Source organism: Xiphophorus hellerii, chromosome 10 (assembly GCF_003331165.1).
Source record: "Xiphophorus hellerii strain 12219 chromosome 10, Xiphophorus_hellerii-4.1, whole genome shotgun sequence".
NCBI lineage: Eukaryota > Metazoa > Chordata > Actinopteri > Cyprinodontiformes > Poeciliidae > Xiphophorus > Xiphophorus hellerii.
In genome coordinates, this window is record NC_045681.1 from 1,553,969 (window position 1) to 1,574,216 (window position 20,248).

At 39.1% G+C, this 20,248-nt stretch overlaps 1 protein-coding gene across 1 annotated transcript; it reads right to left on the reverse strand.

Annotated features, from left to right (window-relative positions):
* Positions 1-908: 908 nt before the first annotated feature.
* Positions 909-18,911, reverse strand: LOC116727062 (uncharacterized). Its single transcript, XM_032574152.1, has 12 exons — positions 18,503-18,911; positions 16,453-17,305; positions 15,635-15,815; positions 14,025-14,164; positions 10,332-10,897; positions 8,662-8,935; positions 6,781-6,976; positions 5,752-5,936; positions 4,755-4,850; positions 4,159-4,323; positions 3,170-3,263; positions 909-2,915 (listed from the first exon to the last, which is right to left on the reverse strand). Exons 2-12 carry the CDS (start codon positions 17,261-17,263, stop codon positions 2,852-2,854), a joined length of 2,772 nt encoding a protein of 923 aa, XP_032430043.1. The 5' UTR covers positions 17,264-17,305; positions 18,503-18,911; the 3' UTR covers positions 909-2,851.
* Between the last annotated feature and the right edge of the window lie 1,337 nt (positions 18,912-20,248).

Genomic DNA, 20,248 nt, shown 5'->3' on the forward strand with positions numbered 1-20,248 from the left:
AAGGGCCGGTTGTTCCAAAATGTATCGACAAAAACAAGTAAACTGTTAAAATGTTAATAAATACCAGACTCTGACTTCTCCATAAAGTGAAATTATCTTTTCGAGGTTCATCCCTCCACGATTTTGTGAACATTTTTGTGTTATTGCAATAAAAATTACAGATTTTGTGGCGCTAATCTATAAATATTTGCAACAAATGTTCTAATATTTGCGCTAATGTGTGACGGTAAATGTAAAATCTTTGTCATTCATATTTGTAACGGACTGAGGCAGGATACTGGTAGAAAAAAAAGAAATACCGCCACCTGCAGGTGGGAGTTAGCATCACTTCAACCCAGTGTTTTTGACTGTTTTAGGGATGAATTAACAAATTTTTAAAATTCAAATGAGATAAAAATAACTGCAGAAAATCAGAAAAAGATGCGACATTTAAACTTTTTTTTTTCATAATTAACAACATCCACTGTTTCATGAAAAAACAGAATAGAGTTTACCATAAAATATTCAATTATACATTTTATATTAGAACAAAAAAGTGAGGTCTGTTGATTTTGAGTTAGCAGTTGTCACTTGTGTGTCAGATTAACAGCTGTACCGGAAACACAACACAAAGGTTCCTGCCAGAACCTTAGCACATTAAAAAAGAAACGTTTTAAAAATGTAACCCTAACAAATTAAATTTATGTAACATATTAAAGTCTTTGCCCTATTGTTTTTGTTTTACAAATAATTATGTCATAAACCAAGAAATTGAATTTAGTTTTTCTTAGCTGTAAACTAAACTCTTCAAAATGAACAGAAATTTAAAAAAAATTAATGTATCATTTACTAATTTCAGTTTCTGAACTGAATTCCTGCATCTGTAATTCAGAAGAAAACTCCAACAAAACGACAACTGACAGAACAAGTGAAGGTTTTTCAGTTTAATATGTGAAACACTGGAGAGGAAATGAACACTTAATGTGTTGATAATGAAAAAAACAAAACATTTTCCAGTGTTTTTAGTGACATGGAGAAATTTTCTGCTGCAGGGAGTCAATTTATTCAACGTCTGAAAAACAACAGCTTATAATGACTGTTCTGGGGCTGAATGAACAAATAATTTAAAAGAATTCAAATCTGCAGAAAATCTGGGAAAAAAGACATTTTAAAAGAAAAAATATTCATAATTTACAACATCCACTGTTTAATGAAAACGCAGAATAAAGTTTACCAGAAAATATTCTATTACACACAAAATAATGACGGCTGCATGCTGCAGAAGTGGCCTGATTTGTAATATTTTCCCAGGTTTAACAGAGGAACAGAAACATCCTTGGAGACATTCAGATCAGATTTCAGTAGAAATAAAATAAATGCACAGATTTCGGTTTTTCAGGCAAACATTGAACATTTCTGAGGATCTCATTAGATGAGGACAGAGCTGTAGTGCACATGTAAGTAAGAGATCAGCTGATTGGACGATAAGTTTCTGAGTAGAAATGCACCGATTGCTGCTGCAGGGCCGGTCCGAGTTTTGATTTCTGTAGATTTGTGTAGAATTACATAATCCAGATTTCTACAAAATGCTGTTTCTGACAGAATTCAACATTTAAATACAAATATAAAGAAGTGAATATTGTTATTAGTTGTTATAAAGATGCTTTATATATCAAATTTAACTGTGTAATTCAACACAAGTTAAGAGGGGGCGGAGCTGCGCCTCTGGGGCGGGGCTAGGTCCACCCCATTGGAAATGAAATTTAAGACTTGTACAAAAGATGATAAATTGGTGATAAATTTACACTTACCCATTATGTACTTGAAAAAGCTCGCTAGCTGGCTAGCTAGCCCTAAAAGGTATATTAGCAGCTAGTTAGCTTTAGCCGCAGAATGCAATAAAGATGTCTGCATGTGACTCAAACTTTAGCCTGACAGAAGAGTCCTCAAAAATAAAAAACTACATATGAGATAAATAGTCAGGCTTTAGAGAGCTGTGGTTCCGGTCAGGAAGTCTGCCCCCTACTGGGCGGAGTGTTTATATCTCTGGGTTTTCTGTTTATTGTAAACATTTTGTGGAAGAAAAACAGAAATACGAAAAACTTGTTCACCCAATTTTTGTATTTAAAAAATATATCAATGATTCATAAAGATTCCTCTGTGATCAAAGTTCAAATTATTGAAGTTTGAAGGAAATTTCCATTCCAGCATGAAACCTTCTGACTGTTGTTTTTTCAAGCTAGAAAATCAGCCGATTCCAATAATCAGCAGAGCAAACGGTGCATCCCAATAAAAACCAGCAGGGATTCGGTTCGCGAGAGAAAAATAACGTAATTTCCAAACACTCTTCGTTTAGGATCATTTTTCTTCAAATTCTCACTTAGGAAAGTGTAAACAATTTGCTTCAAGCAAGCACATAAAGAGTGGTTACAGGCACATTCGACCATTAGAAGCCATTCACATTTAAGGGACAAACGATCTAAAATAAAACCGGACCGTTTTTAAGAACAAGGATTATTTAGGAGCTTCCTGCAAAACTGACCCAAAGTAAAGTTGTTTTGATTTAAAAAGTGGAACAAACAAGTCAACAAATGCGTATTTAGGACTCGCGTAATAAGAAAAAGCGCTCCCTCTTCTTTCTGAATTTCCCTTACAATCGATAACCAGCAGTTTCAAAGAGTCTCACATCCGTCTTTAGAAAACTACGTTATTATCTGGAGCCAGAAACGCCGCATCGCGCTGCGCGGCTCCCTCCTGAACAATTACAAAGTCATTTCCATCGGAGATCCGCCCGCAGCGTCCCCGCTCACAAATACCTGAAAACATCCTCTGACTTTCCCGGATCGCCTTCCAGACGCTGAAAACACGCCGGTTATAGATCCGACAGGCCCTCCGCGTGTTCGCTCAGCTCCATGGTGTAGTAGTCCAACGGACGCCTGCAAACACAACAGCATAAAAATAAAAAAATACAACATAAAAATGGAGGGGAAAATTGAAAACCTACTTACAACATCACGAAACGTCTTCTTCAGTTAATTTATGCTTTTATTTACTGTTTTATTCTGTTTGTTGTTTTTTCTCCTCTCTTTCAGTGTTAGATTATATAAAATGGACTCAAAATGACCAAATGACAAGATCATTAGAGGCATTAAAGATTAAATGAAAGTCGAGGCATTAATTAGATTCTCACCTCCTCCTGTAGAGGTATGTGAACAGAGCCGCTCCGAGTCCGAGCAGCAGCAGAACGGCGACGATCAGTCCGATCTGTAAACCCAGAGCCGACGCTGCAACGCAAACAAAACTCAGAGAAACTTCCAGCAGATTCACAGATTAAAACATTACTTTGTCCTAAATATGTGAGGAAAAAATCAGAAAGTTAAAGAACTTGTCGTTCATATATTGCTGTATCTAAGAATATTAATGGAAAGTTGGGTGGAAGGAAAAACTGAGCTACGGGACTACATACAAATAGATTCAGAGATTTACGCAAAAATAGTTTGTGGACTTTGTTCTAAATTTATGAGGTAATATATATATATTTTTTATTAGCTTAAATAAACTGGAAGTTCATAGAATACTGTATCTAAGCATAGGGAGGGAAAGTTGTGGGGAAGGAAAAAGTTGAGATTTTCAATTTAAAAAAGCTTTAGTGGTTTGTGGGCTTTTCTAATTTTATGAGAAACTATTTTTTAGAAACTTAAACTAGCGACTCAGATTGCTGTATCCAAGCATGGTGATGGAAAGTTAAGTGGAAGGAAGAAGCGATTTGCAGGAGTACTAGGACCTACTTTCTCTGTCTGGTTTTCACAATATATTTGTTTGTAATTATGAAAATAACAGGGAGACAGTGTGAAGATTTTTGCAACAAATGATTTTTTCTTTTCAAAGAAAATTAAAAACTTTTTGATATTTCAGGAATTATTGCTCATGGAAAATTTGACAGCACATACATGCAGCAGGTTTGGACACAGTTTATTATAAAATGTGGTGATATTGATGAGTTTTCACACAGAAATCCTGATGCTAAACTATATTTTACTGCCTAATAACCAGTTTACTGTGTTTCTGTGGAATCGGCGCTGAACTAATTTCACATTTCATTTGTTAAATCGTCGTTAATTCAGTCCATTAGCAGCGGTTTGTGAGAATTAAAGGCATTTTGAGTTTCGTCCGTCTGACCTGCTCCGGTGTAGCGGCCCGTGCTGGGAGGAGAGCAGGCCTCGGCCCGAGCAGCAGAGGAGTCCGCGCTGCACGTCTGGATGATGAGCGCCCTCTGGTGGTCAGACAGCGCCTGGATGTCGCCCTGAACCCGCAGCCATCCGGACACGCAGGAAACGTTGGTGCCTGCAGCAAAACGGGGAAACAAACAGAGTTTAAACACCAAACGGGAAGAAACGCTGTGCAACTTCAGGAGCTTAAAGGACCTGAATTACAGATTAAAAACAATAAATATAAAAAGGGGTTTTGAATTGTAAATGTTTATTTTGTTGATAGATGGTTTTCAATTAAAATGTGATTAATGCCAATTAATTAATTACAGACCCTGCAATTAACTCGATTAAAAATCTGAATGGATTCCCATCAGTAACTTTAATTAAACTGCAGACATTCACCTGCAAGAAATTCACCTGTGAAAGTTTTCAAATGTAGTGAGTGACCTTCTGGAGACCCAAACCTAAACACGACTTACAACTTTACTCTGGTGTCATTCAGGCTTTATTTTCACAATACTGTGACTTTAAAGGAAGGAACAGATGGAAGTGACGACGCCTGACCTTGTAGATAGAGAGCTGAGATGCCGCAGTCGCATCTTTGCTCCAGGTAATCAGCCACTTCCGCCATCTTTGCTCCCTGAATCAGACCGCTGCAGTCTGGGACAAACAGAGGAAACTTCTGTCAAGGTTCATTTACGGTTTAATCGTTTTAGGAGAAGAAGAAGAAGTAGATAAAGGAGATGTAGAAGTTTGGGTTTTTTAATTAAAAAACAATGTTTATAAAAGTTTATCCTGCTGTAATTCATTTTAATAATATTATTTAGTCTCTAAAATACTAAAATTTGCACATAACTTAATATTTGTGTCCATCTGAAGACACAATTTTTAAATATTACACCAGGTGTTATGATGAAGCAGTCACTTAGTGCCTTGCATTTTAATCATAATATTCTCTCACTATTAAAGGGGCGGTATTCGGCGTTTTCCAGTCACATGGTGCCATTTTATAGCACAATCTATTTTCAGTTATAAAATGCTACATATATCAAATGTGACTTAAAAGAAACTTAACTTCGTAATATAACACCTTGAAATTGGGCCTCTGTCTCTTTAAGAACTCCTGCTCTTTCTGAAGCTCCGCCTCCAGGAAGTCATCCCAACATGGCTCCTCTATTAACCCTTTAACGTTTTTACCAACGTTGCTCTGAGCAGCAGCTCCTATAAGGAGCTCAGCTGTTTGCTAATTGCTGCTGGCTAGTCTGGAGGAGCTGATAGGGGGAGGAGCTACGCCTTGGGGGCGTGGCTAGGTCCATCCCGGTGTTTAAACACCTGAATGGTTGCCATGGAGATTAAATGCTTTCCTAAACATGCATGGAAGAATCAAAGCAACACTCCAGGTTTTGATGATGAGGGAAAGGCATTAAATCATGACGGAAAGATAAAACAGTTTAATCTTTATTAAAGATTTATTTTATCAGTTAATGCTCCTCATTTCTCCTCACAGGCTCTCTTAGCCTTTCAGTGTTTCAGTGAAAGTCTGCGTGTAAACGGCGGCTACCTCCTGGCTGCTCCTGCCAGCTGCCGGCCGGCGGTCCGAGGCAGAGGTCGATTTGACTGGAGTAGGCGGAGCTTGGACAGACGTTGTTGCTATGCGGCGTTGGAGACGAGCTGGTCCACGACGACGGGCTGCGGACCTCACAGCAGGAGCAGCGGCTGAGCGAGACGGGACCGTTCCCCACGGACCTGCACAAGCAATCAACACACACACACAGGAACACACACACACACACACACACAACATTTTGTCTGTAAATATTTTCTACCTGGAACTCGACAGTTTTAGCTTCACCTGGTTCAAATTCTGTAAAAACTCATCTCAAATTAAAGCAAATTAAATCTTTTGCTATTCGATTATTGATCAGTTAATCCAAAAATAATCAACGGATCAATCCAACCCGGTACTGAAGATTTTTAACTGCAGATACTCACTAAAGGAATGTTGCTATTGCATTCTAGGCAACAAAATGTTTACTTTCTTATTTAAAATTAATTTAAAGTTGACACCTTCTCTCCAACAAATTTAACTGGACGATGAAATGTTCCAGCAGTTATCGCGATAAACAATAATATTATTGTTTTGAGACCATTTTTAAGTAATATAATGGTAACTGCATAATAAGAAAGAACTCAAAGATCAATAAACTTTAAATTCTAATGACATTTAACACTGGAGCTGGAGGACATTTAAAATATCCTAAATAAATAAACAAAATAACAAAAACAACAAATAAAATAAATCATAAAGTCTCTGAAAACAAATTTATCCTTCAAAAAAAGGAGCTAGTTGAGACTAAAACACCAGATTGAAGACTTTTATCATCCAATATTCAGTAGAGAATGATAAAATCATGCAAACAGAAATTATTTTGCTCATTTTAGTTTATCATCCATTTAATGATTTACTGCTTGTTGCAGCAGACTTCCTCTCCACACGTATAATCTTGGATAAAAGCAGAAATGTGCTTATTTCTAATCAATAAACGTGGGTAAACAACATCTCTAACGCTGAAATGAAACCATTTGCCACCTGAGAGAAGGCATGACTTGTCGCCCCCTGGTGGTGGACAGAGAGGAGAGCAGCCGCTGGTTCTCGCTGAACACCAGCACGTCTCTGAGGCTGGAGTTGGTCAGCGCGGTACCGGCTCTGCAGACGCTGAACAGGTCGTAGCAGAGGACCGCGGCTCCTCCCGCCGGCACCGAGGTTCCGTCCGGAAACTCCTGATCTGAGCCACAAAGACAGAAAATGTAAGATTAATTTACCAGCTGGGATTAGAGATCCAAGTTATCCATTAGTGAGTTAATCTATCAACTACTGATTAACTAATAAGCAGCTATTTTCTTACAAGTTTTCTCTTGTAACAAGAGAGACGAACGTCTTTCCATCATATAAAGGCAGCATTTTCAAAATATGCTAAATAAAAAATAAATCAATAAAAAATTTTACATTATTTTTGTCAGCTGCATTAAATACTGACAGAAAAAAGGTGGTTTCATAACTTTATTAAACTCAGATTTATAAAATACACCAATAAAGGAAGCTCTCAGGTTGTTGAAGTACAACAAAGTTGTGGAAACCAAAGTAAAATTTCCTCAAAAAAGCTAAAAAAAAAAATTAAGATTAATTTCAGAAGTTTTTTAAAACGCAAACAAAAAAATAATCTCAAAATACTTAAAAAGTCCTAAAAGTGCGAGACAAACCGGGAATTTTTAGATTAATCTGGGACATTTTAAAACTTGGAGGTTTCGACGTTTGAAAACAATTTTCAGGTTTTTTCAAGAAAATTTCTAAGATTAATCTCAAAACTTCTGAGTTTCTTTTAGCAGATTTTTATTTTTATTTTTGGAGCTCAAACAATTCCACGTTTTTTGTCTAGAAAATTTCTGAGATTATTCTCAGAAATTTTGGGAGGAAATGTATGAAATTTTCATCTATATTGACCCCAACACGCCATTCCACTGAATACAGAAATATTTATAAAAAGAATAAAATGATCAAATAAATTGACGTTCAGACAGAAGTTTCTCTTGAGAAAATATTAAATTAGTGCATAAACTCCCGACAGTCTTTAAAATCAAAATGAAGTGATTTTTTCCCCACTATGTTACTTTATTTCTGTTTCGCGCTACATTTTTCTGTTTTCACATCCTCACCTTCGACTCATCAACGAGAAATTATCGTCGCTCTGTTACGCGGCTCTGCTGAATAAAACGATATTAAGTTGATAACTGAAGGAACTTGTCGAGTGTTTATATATGAAAACAGAACCACATAAAGTGCATTTTTCGTCCCACTACGGACTCTGTTTGGACCGTTTCTCTTTCCCGTTTTGGTCTGGCCGCCATCTTGTTTCCACTGGCTCTACTTAAGGATGACGAGTGGCGTCCTCTGCTGGATGGCGGCCAAACTACAACAATAAAAGAACCACTAAGCCAGTGGCGTCCAAACTTTTAGTCATTATGGCCAAAATTATGAAGTTGAGAGACCTCCTGGGCATTTTTTAAAATTATGAAAAGATTTATTCCTCAAGACATTTGTTATGTTTTATATTTCAATAGTACAGTAATTAGACAGTATTTTAATAAAGCAAAGTAGTCTAATTTTTGGAGAAACGGAATCTAAATCATTTTTGAGTCGAAATAGCAAAGTAATTAATAAAAACAAAAAGAGTGTTAATAAAAGGAAAATTCTTTGTTTTGTACTTAAATAAATGTTTAAAAATTTTTTATTTGTTTGTGAAAATTTCAATTTAATCGCAAATTCGCTCCCTTTTCGAATTGTGGTCCAACAAAGTCATCCAGACAAGTGGAGTTTGGGCCACTTTGGACCTCCTTGGTCTAAGCGCCATGAGTTGATTGATTGTAACTAATTTAAGTCTAATAAACCACTTATTGACAATGAATGATAAACCTGAGTCATTGTCATGTCCAACGACATAGAAGCCGCCCTGGCCGATGACTCCTCTTAGCGGGAGAGCGATGGCGGTCCCGCTGACGTCCTGGTCGAACACGGAGAGCACCAGGCCCCTCAGGTCGGTCAGGGGCGGCCCCTGCAGCTCCACGAAGCCCGCCTGCTGGCTGTGGTTGCTCCAGCGCGCGCTCGACACCTCGCTGATGACGACGCCTTCCGGCGCCGGAGGAGGACGGGGGCAGGTGTTCTCCCGCAGAGGAGTGGGCGGAGCCACCTGCTCGGATCAAACCAGGTGAAGTTAGAGGAGAGAAACAAAGATCAACGTTTCACACAGAAGACATGATGATCTGTCAAAAACTGAGAAATGTATATTTGACCCTTATGGATTTATTCTGCTTCTAATTTTTTGGCACAATTAAATATTTCTCTTATTCTGACTTTTTTTTCTGATAAGTTCAAAACTTTATTCTGGTGTTATTTTGGCTTTATTCTCACAACATTATAACTTTATTGTTTTACAGCTTTATTCTTGTTGTTTCACCTTATATTCCTTTTTCTTGTAATATTGTGACTATTGTTGTATTATTACAATTTTTTATTGTATTCTCATACAACGTTTTTCTCACACTATAACAAATTTATTTTCTAAGTAATATTATGAGAATTTTTCTTGTAATTGTTGAATATATTCTCATAATGCTGAGAGTAAAGCCGTAATTAGCAGGAGGCGTGATAAGCGAGAGAGTAGAAAAAAGTCGTAAGAATAAAAGTTTTTTAATTCTTTTAACTTTACAACCTTATTTATATTTTTTCTGGTTTCTGTTGACTGAAGAATGATGTCGGTTTTTCCAGATCTTTCAGCTGACTTCATAAGTTAACTTTATAAAACCATCACAGATAAATAGTTTTTTACTTTTACTCAGTTTATACTAAAATATGGTTGATGATCTGAAACCAAATCATTAACCAAAAAAAAGAAGCCAAACAGATTAAATATACCCGATAAAGACTAAAATGTTTCTATGATTTATTGAAATAAAAAGCAAATTGTCTAAATTGAAACTTAATTTTAAATTAAGCCTCATAGATGTTCAAATGTTTCCAAAATGATTCATTATTTTTATTAAAGCAGCAGCATTATGTGCTTAACAGACTCATAGATCCATTTTATATCATAATCAAGTAACTATGTTTCCTCCAGTTGTTATAAAATGTTACATATATCATATAAGACTTAAAAGAAATTGGACTATAATTTATAGTCTTGAAATTGGGCCTTTGTCTCTTTAAAGCTCCTGCTCTTTCTGAAGCTCCGCCCCCAGGAAGTTGTCCCAACATGGCTCCTCTATTAACCCTTTAATGTTTTTACCAGCGTTGCTCTGAGCAGCAGCTCCTATAAGGAGCTCAGCAGCTGTTTGCTAATTGCTGCTGGCTAGTCTGGAGGAGCTGAGTGGGGGAGGAGCTGCGTCTTGAAGGCGGGGCTAGGTCCACCCAGGCGTTTTGAACGGCTGGATGGTTGCCATGGAGATTAAATCATTTCTCTAACATGAATGAAAGAATCAAGGCGAGACTCCAGGTTTGTTTTTGATGAGGGAAAAACATTAGAACATGATGTAAAGATCAAAAAAGTCTTAAGTTTTCCATTTGCTTTGTCTATTTACTGTTCTCACCGAGAAAGCTGACAGGTCCAGCGGGTAGAGGCCTCCGCAGCGGCTGAGTGCTTCATCACCGGGCAGAACATCGGGATCCTCCAGCAGTGGCAGCTGCCCCGGGGTCAGCGCCTTGCTCAGCTCCTGCGCCCCCATGTCCGACCCCCTCTGCCGGTACACCACGGCGTCCAGCAGGCCCCGGGTCGGGATCCCCCTCTGGACCGCCGACGGCGGGCCGGACAGGCTGCGGTACAGCGCCACGGCGTCCGGCCCGTTCTGGATGGTATTGGGAGGAAGGCGGAGCGACGGCGCCGGCGCCAGCCTGTCGCTGCCCAGCAGGAAGTAACCCTTGGAGGTGGTGAAGTGGCCGCTCAGGCTGATCTCCCGGTACGGCTTGTTGTTGTGCGCGCTGAAGAGCAGAATCCAGACGCCCTGCAGGGAGGCCCGCAGGCCCGACGGGTGCCACAGCTCGATGTACTCCCCGTCCTCGGCCGCGCCCGGCGTGTCCGTGTTCAGCTCATTGATCAGGAAGTCGCCGCTGCTGCCCGGCGGCAGGTGAGGCGGCGAATCCGTACCGCCAGGGATCACTGGTCAACAACAAGAACATTTTACCGGAGTGAAGTTGGCTCAGATGTTTGTGTATCAAACATTTTCACTTCTGCTGCTATCATTTTTGAAGAGCCAGTCACAAAAAGCCACTTGGACCTAAGAAACATAATAAACTTGGCTCGACCAAGAAACAAGGAACAAGTAACAAGTAGAGACAAGAAATAAGCAGAACTAGAAACACTAGGAAGGACTGCACTAAAATAAAACAGAAACAAAAGTGATCCAGGAAGGAGCCCAGAATAATCAAACCTCAAAACAACGCAGGACACAACAATATATCAAATATGACTTAACTGTGCTACGTTTGTGCTGCTAAAATGTGTTTGTGCTGCTTATGTTTTGAAGATATTTATGAAAATGTAAAGGTAAAAAATTCAACCGGCCAATTCACATTACCCAAATCAAAGAAATTGGTGTCAAAAGTTTTTGCAGCAAAAATATTTAGTTTGTGTTTCTTTCTTTTCTAAGATTTTAATAAAAGGTTCTGGAGGTCATCGAAGGTCATTTATGAAATTAAAAAGGGTGTTAAGCAACTCTGCAACTCAGAAATTTTGTGATTAATCTCAGAAATTTTCTGGAAGAAAATTGAACATTTCCGAGTTTCAAACGTCAAAAGTTTTTAAATTTTCAAACTCTGAAATTTCCAGAAAATTTCTGAGATTAATCTCCAGCAATTTTTCAACTTTCCAAACTCAGAAATTTCCAAGTTGTTTTTTTTGTGACAATTTCTGAGATTAATCTAAAAATGTTTGTGGTTTGTGGTGAAAATGTAGTAACTTTTTTCCTATTAACCACAGATTTTTCTAGCACATTTTTGATTTCTCAGGAATTTTCTTGTTTTTTGTTGGTTTTTCTTTGTTGAAAATATCTAAACAGTATTAGCTTAAAAACATACTTATTTTACTAAATGTACATCCTGGTGCTTTCTGCTGTATCTCCGGCCATCACACACAGCTGACTGACATCTCTGAGCAACGTGTGGATTAGTGCTGCTGGAAATGATCCTCAATCATTAAAAGGAATTTATACATCATTAACAGTACAGTCTAGCAACTTCAAACCAGTAAACAAAGCCAGTTAAAACATGCCGTTAAGCTAACAGCAAACTGATTAAATACCTTAGAGAGGTGGAGAGTCATTATCGCCTTTTATTTCTGCTGTTATGTAAAGCACCAGCAACAGGCTGTTATATAAGCCCACCAGTTTGCCCTGTTTGCCCTGAGGGACATAAACACACCCGGCAGATGGCTGGAGGCCTGAATCTACCAGATCACGGCCTGTTCGCTCCGTTTCCACCCAGAGAAACGCTCCCACAGCCGGAGGAGAGGCATGGTGAGGCTCAGGAGGAGATTTGCCCCCCGGGGCATCTGGGCGAACAATGAGAACACGGCTCAGGGCGGCTCTGCATTACCACCAGATCAGCAGACAAACTCAAACGATACCTGTCTGTTTCTCTCTCCAGCAATACACAATGACCCACGCCATCTTGGTAGGCGAATGCACAGAGGACCTCCGGCTTCCAGACCAACAAAAAGAAAACGTGGACACTCTTAACAAATGCGCAAAAGAAAGATACATAAACAAAATGGCTGCTGTCAGGATCGACCCATATGAGACGGAGAAGGAAAATAATTCAGACAATGTGAACAAGCTGCTTTCGATCTCATGCTAGGATAACGTTAGCTACCTAGTGAACAGGAAGAGTGCGAACAACATGGAGGAGCTTCACTTGAAATCCATACAATCAACGTTTCAACAGATTTGTAAAGGACTCTTTGTGTAAATAAGTTACTGCATGTACATATTAAGTACATGCAGTAACAAACACATAGGCTACATGTCCGTCTTAGCTAGCAGACAAAAGCTACATTTTAAGCTAATTTTGCTACTTTGGCAGTAAGTACTCAAGTAAATATCACTGATGTTTATCTTAGTATTACAGAGGTGGGTAGAGTACTCAAAAATTGTTATCGAGTAATAGTTGTAATGTACTTTTATTGTTCATAACTTAAATAGCAACAAGGTGAGAGCTAGTTCTACTGTTGTCATAGCAACTCCATAGCAACTGCCTGCCAAGATGGCTGCCAGTTACAAAGGTCCGGAAGTGTGAGGTCACGAGTCAGATGAGAAATGTATGGGTTCGTCAATACCCTTGAGGATCACCCTTTTTAAGGGTTAGAACAGCCTTATATTTAGACAAATTACAAAAGGCAACATAAGGTCGAGCCAAACATGAATACAGATTCATTAAAACATAGATTGTAATTGATGATTATTATTCCTACTCATAATGTTTGAAGCAGCAAGTCAAGCATAACAGTGAGGTTGGGGAAAAACAATATTCCCACAAGATAAAGTAAAATTTTCCTCCATTTCATAAAACAACTTGTTTTTGTTCCACATTTTTCTCTCTTTTATTGCTCACAGTGGTTAATTCGCTCAGCAGGATTCACCACAGAGTTTCAGTTCTTTAAGTGACTGGATCTGTTTGAATGAGAACCGTTTACTGAAAAAAAATTAACATCAAGGTCACCAGAAAATATAAACTAAATGTTCCTTTTTCACCAGAAAATATAAACTAAATGTCCTTTTTTTACTGCTGGTTTTGCATGATGGGTAAGAAAACAACTTCACCCGAACATCTCAGTGATCATTTGGTTTCATTTCCTGTTTATGATATTGGTGAATTTAAAAATAACAGGATTTATGCTGCTTCAGCATTTTGACTGAAACCTAATGCCAAGTTGTTTCTGTTACAGCCCAGATTAATGTAGTTTTATTTAATATGACTTTTTGTCGTATTATGACAGCTTTTTTCTAATAATACTATTACTTTTTAAATTTTATTCTGGTAATATTATGTTATTGTATTTTTACCACTTTTTCTCATATTATTACAAATTTATTCTCGCATTATTTTGACTTGCTGTCTTTATTCTTGTAATACGACTTTATTCTCATATTTTCTTAGCCTTTAGAAAAGATTTTTATTTTTACTCCTGTTATTTCTGATAACCTGAAGAACATAATCTGTGTTCAGTGACTGAAAACCAAAAACAGAAGGAGTCTAAATAAAATCGCAGTGAGATGCATTCAAACACTTACAGATGGTGTGGGGGCAGATTTTGGGCCAGGGGCATTTGTTGGGCAGCCCGGGAGTCTGTGGCGCCTCCCAGAAGGTGCCGGGATCTCTGGCCCAGGTAGCCACACCGCAGCGACTCAGGTGGAAGCCGCCCTCTCGCAAACTGGAATCAGAAATGAAACAAGTCTGGATTTGTTTATCTGCAGGCGGGAAAATAACAGCTAGAAAAGCCAAGGCAGAATTTGAACTACATCATCAATAATACAAAATGAAGTAGTGTAAGCGGCTAAAGTGCAATTAAATCCCTGTGAAAGCTTGGCTCCGCCCACTTTTTTGTAAAATGTTTACAAAAAAGTGGGCGGAGCCAAGAGGCACTGAGGGGCGTGGCCAATAACTGTTACCAACTTAGTAACTTTGTCTTTTCAGGATTATTTTGTTTTTTTTGTTTTGTTTTTTAAAAGAGACAAATGTAACAACTTTTTTTGTTGTTCTGTTGTTTTTGTTCACATTGAGTTGTTATACATGACAGTGCATGAGGAGATAAAAGAGGAGTGAACATCCATCCATCCATCCATTATCCCTCATGGGGTCGGGAGGAGCTGCTGCCTCACCAGCTAACGTTTCGGGCGAGAGGCGGGGTCACCTGGCGGGGTCACCTGGACAGGTCGCCAGTCTGTCGCAGGGCAACACAGAGACAGACAGGACACACAACCATCCACACACACACACACACCTAGGGAAAATTTAGAGAGACCAATTAACCTGACAGTCATGTTTCTGGACTGTGAGAACCCAGAGAGAACCCACCATGCACAGGGAGAACATGCAAACTCCATGCAGAAAGACACCGGGCCGGGAATTGAACCCAGGACCTTCTTGCTGCAAGGCAACAGCTCTACCAACTGCACAGTGGCGCAGTGGCACAGTGGCAGTTCTACCACTGTGTACAGATTTTTTGTATCTGTACAAAAAACTCAGAATTTTTACATTAATCCTAAAAAATTTCTAGAAAAAAAAAAGTAGACATTTTTGAGTTTGAAACGTTGAAAGTTAACAAGAAAAGAAGTCAGAAATTTTAAGATTAACTTCAAAACATTTCTGAGAAAAACGTTTGAAAAGTAAAACAAATTGCAAGAAAAAAAGTCAACATTGTTCTGCTTTTAAAACTGTCCAGGTTTTAAAGAAAATTTCTTAGGTTAGTTTTTAAAAATTTCTTGCAATTTTTCATACTTTCTGAGTCTCAAAAGTAAAACATATATGTATTTTTCAAACTCAGAAATGTCCAAGGTTTTCTAGAAAATTTCTGACATTAACATAAAAATTATTTTTCTTGCTGATTTAAAATTTTTCAAACTCAGGAAGTTAAAAGTTTCCTCCTCCTTTAATTTGTTTTCATCCACAAAAGCCTCGTAGTTACAGACTGAGAAATATATTTTCAGAAGGTTTTAGTGAGCGGAGGCTATTTCCATCCACCGCTGACATCATAAACTGAAGAGGAAGTAAAGTCACACGCCACCGCGTCACCATTCCTCAACTGAATAAAAAAACCCAGAACTCAAAAATAACCAGAGAAAAGTTTGAGCTGAACACATTTATAAGCAGAAACGTTCATCAGAGCTGCTGACGGTCTGACCTGGTGCTGAGCTGGAACGGCAGCCTGCCGGGGATCAGCGTCTCCGTCAGGTTGGCGCTCGGCTTGTTTCCAGGCCCGGCGAACACAAACGCATCGAGAGGCTGCGTCTGCCTCAGCGGACTCCCCACCGGGAAGTCTGCAGCTCTGCCGCTGTAAATAGCCACAGCGCCAGACTCATCGCCTGAAGAGAAGCAGAAACAGAAATTACAAAAACAGAAACAATCAGCCAAAGAGAAACAGATAAACAAATCTGTTTCCGTCTGTTTCCGGGGCTTAAAGTGATTTAATGAAGAAGCCACAGGAAATGCTGGACTGATCTGAGCGCTTCTGGTCCAGAACATCACTGCCCCTCCCCAACCTGCTGCTGCTGCACATTGCCAATATGCTAACTGGAAATGTAGCTGTTTGGAGATATTTCCAGTCACTGAGGATGTAAAAATGAAATAGCGCCACCTATCTTTGTTAAAACTGCAGTAACCTTTATAAAAAATATATTTTTTACATATTTGTTAAAACTGTCACAGATAAAAGCTACATTAGCTACTAATTTTGCTAGCGTGGCAATAAGTACTAAAGTAAGTATCACTGACATTTGTCAGTATTACAGAGGTGGTTATAGTACTCAGAAATTGTAATCAAGTAATAGTTGTAATGTACTTATATTGTTTATAAGATTGGAACGTGGTGAGAACTAGTACTAAGCTTGTGGCTTCTTTATTGTTGTCATAGCAACTCCATAGCCACTGCCTACCAAGATGGCCGTCAGTTACAAAGTTTCAGGAAGTGTGACATCACATGTACGTATTCAGGGAACTAACCTTTCATGTATTTCTTGTTGACGGTCATAAAGTTGAGTCCATTCCTGGAGGTGTCCACGTCCATGCTAACGCTAACCTTGTCCGTTTTCCCATCCCACACCACCAGCACAACGGGCCCTGCAGCCGAGGCGTCCGTCAGCTCCACCGACCCGTCCACCTGTCCGCTGCCCAGCTTCAGCTCGTTAATGAAGGGACTGGTCAGCGGCGCGGCCGGCGGGGTGCAGTTGTTCCGCTGACCTGGAGACGGCAGGGACACCTGGAAGCCCCATTGGTCATCCGACAGCAGACACCTTTCGATCGACTCGTCCGCCTCGTGCGCCGCTTCGTCTTCAACAAACGCCGGCTCCCCGGGCGTCAGGACCTCCGCCAGGAACTCGGCTCCTCCGGAGCGCCGCGTCATGTAGACCACAGCGTCCACCAGCCCCACCGCCGTGACGTTCATCTTCTCCAGGTAGCGGGCGGCGGCAGTGCGGTAGAGGACCACGGCGTCCGGGCCGTTCTGGACCGTGTTTGGGGGAAGGAGGATGGCCGGCTTGGGCACCAGGTCCAGGGAGCCGACCAGGAAGAAGCCTCTGTCGTCCGTGCTGTGGTCCTTCAGGTCCAGAACCTTGTAGGCTACGTTCCCTTTGCCGTTATAAAACACCAGGGTGTAGCCGTCCAGGGAGGCTTGCTGTCCACTGGTGTGGTAGAGCTCCACAAACTCGGTGGTGTCCAGTCCGGGGTTATCAGCGTTGATCTCGCTGATGATGAGGCAAGGGTCTGCACCGACCATCACCAGCAGGTAGAAACAAATCGATAAAGTAACAAACATCTTCTACAACTTTTCTGGAAAACTTCGACGGCACAACAGCTTCTGGAAAACAGAACGCAGGATCATCGGCATAATGTATAATTTAAAGAGTAAACTGAAGGAATGCTGTTATTTGTTTTAAAAAGTGACAATAAAAGGTACAGGACACCAAATAAACACCAAGTTCAACCAAAAAAAAACAAAAAACAAGTTTAGTTTGTTGAAATGGCAGGAAACAGGCGAACCGTGTTGGGACTGGTAGAAATGGGAAAACTGGAAAAGGATCAGTGAGTATCTTTTTATTTTTCCCTGCAAGTTAACAAATGAGTCACTTCTCATCGTTATTGAAAGAAATAAATACACAGATATAGTATATATATTACCCTGGGTTTTTGTGCATGTTATATATACTGTACATGTATATATATATTTTCTAAATTGTAATCTGATGATTTATTGTTTATTGCGACAGCCCTAAAAAGCTAAATATATGTATGTTTTTTACAGTTTTTTACTGCTCTGAGTGTGTTGGTCTGTCAGCAACTGTTTGTATTCATTCACCGGTTAATCAATTGTTGCTAAATTAATTAACATTATTTCAATCGTTTCAGCACTATTTATCAGCATATTACTTGAAAATGATCTCAAAGCAACATTATCGTTTATCACGATAATTATGTGAACAATTTATCGTCCAGCAAATTTGTTTTTGCAACTTTCACAAGATCTCGGTATCATTTGAAAGTTTTTTTTTTTTTTAGAAATCTAGAACATAATATTGCTAAATAGCTGTATTAACATAATGAACGACTCGTCTATGTGTTTTTGTTCCCATTGGCAGCGGGAATCCGCGTCTCATCCATGAGTCACGAAACGTTGCGAAACACATTGGCAGGCAAACGGAAACTTTGACTGAAATATGGAAAAGCTTCAAATGTGATCAATGAAGGAAATGCTCACGCAGAATGAAAAAAGTTGCACGCAAGCTCATTTTTACACAAGATGTGACTAAATCTCCCACATTTGGGTTTTTTAGTGTCTCTTTATGCGATTTTATTGGTTTAAAGGCGGAAAATCGTTGTTATTTGGGAAGCTGGTCCCATTCTGGTCCCATTCTGGCTCGGAATGATCCGCCACCTCCAACAGTTATTCCAGTCACGGTCAGGCTGCTGCTCTGCATGCATCTTTCCGTCGAAAAAAACCCTGTCAATCTGCTGTGAAACCCTGCAAACAAGCCTCTGCTACCGCGCTGCGACTTACCGGGACTCCTCCGGTTCGGTGTCGGCTCCTAAACATCCGAACTTTATTGTCTGGGAGGGAAAATGGAGGCAGGCTGTAGGGAATAAAGTGGTAAAGTTTGTTTTCTGCTCTCCGCCGCTCCCGTCATTCACAAAGCTCCACTTTCTCTCTCCCCCCGTTCAGCTCGGTGCTGTGGGCGGTCACAGTGACAGACACAAGGGAGAGCTTTTTCTGTTTTCCTGGGGCTCAGATTCCCACAAACCGACACCAAAAAACAAAACAAAACAAAAAAAACCCAGGGAGAAAGAAAACAAACAAAAACCACAGGATAAAGTTTTAAGATTGAATCTGTGACGTGGAAATGTGTCTGCGAGTTCATCCCCAGACGCCCTGCGGACCTGAAGGGGCCCCTGACCCCACTGTGAGGAAAAGCCCCGCCCATCATGCGTGACACATCAGTGAGAAGAGACTTGATTCACATCCTTACAGTGCGTGCATCAGTATTCACACCCACGCAACTTTTTCATGTTCTCACATCTTGTATGGAGAGAAATTTGGTCCAATACTATAGCAAAATCTGCAAAATGTGAAGAATTTTGCAGATTTTTTTTTCACGTTTTTAGAGAATGAACAGAATGACAATAAAATAGGATTACCACTTTTATTCACTGATCAGTTTGGGATTTTTTACAGCGGGGTATCGGGGCCAGAGGCAGAAAACAACAACAAAAAAAAGGGACTAAATTTCTGTTTTTGGTTTTCTAGAAAACAAAACAAAAAAACAAGAATATTCTCTTAGCTCAAAAAGTTAAACATTTACCAGTAAAATCTCTGATATTTTCCGAAAAACTTTAAAATTTCTGAGTTCCAAGAGTCATACATTTGTGAGAAAAAAATCTCAGAAATATTTTGGAAAACAAAGGAAATTATTTGAGCTCCAAAAGTCAAAAGAAAAAAATCTGACATTTTGAGATTAATTTCAGAAATCTTCTTTTTAAAAAACTTGAAAATTCTCTGACCTTCAATAGTTGAACATTTGCAATAAAAGACTTGAGAAAGTCTAATATTAACCTCAGAAATTTTCTAGAAAAAAACCCCAAGAAAATACTGAGGTGAAAATATTGAAGAATTGAGAGCAAACACAAATTTCTAGATTTATCTCAGAATTGTTTTTTTTTTTAGAAAAAACTTGGACATTTCTCAGCTCAAAAAAGTTTTTGACTTCTGAAACTCAGAAAATTTCCAAGTTTTTTCTAGAACATAAGTGAAATCGATCTCAAAATCTTTGAGATTTTTCTCAGAAAGTTTTGCTTCTTCTAACTGAGTTGCATTCAGTCGATCCCGATTGATCACAAAAAATCCACATAAAATTTATTTTAAGTTGAAAGTCTTTGGAGAGAAATTTGTTCCAATATTTCTGCAAGCAAAGAAGACATTTCAAAATTTTAATTTGAAAAGAAAAAAAAGTGTTTCAAAAATGAAACTTTTGCAATAAAAAACAAGTTTTGAGAGTAATTTACAAAGTGTATGCAACAGTTGAATCTACATTGGTGTTATTTTCCTCAGAGGTTTTCTGAAGAGAAGCAATATTCACACCATGAAATGATAAATAAAAGGGTAACCAAAGCACAACCATGTGGGACTCCCCAATGTAAGAAACTGATCAGAGATCTTCATATTGTCTGTTCTGAGTCCAATTTCTGAGCACAAGATTTTAGAATTAAAGATCAAGTTTATAAAAAAAACAACAGAATATTACAGACATTG

Coding starts and splice junctions, on each gene's coding strand:
- LOC116727062 (XM_032574152.1), bottom strand. CDS start 17,263: ATGTTTGTTACTTTATCGATTTGTTTCTACCTGCTGGTGATGGTCGGT. Junction 6,977..8,661: donor TGGACATGACAATGACTCAG/GTTTATCATTCA, acceptor TTTGTGGCTCAG/ATCAGGAGTTTCCGGACGGA. Junction 2,916..3,169: donor ACATACCTCTACAGGAGGAG/GTGAGAATCTAA, acceptor TTGTGTTTGCAG/GCGTCCGTTGGACTACTACA.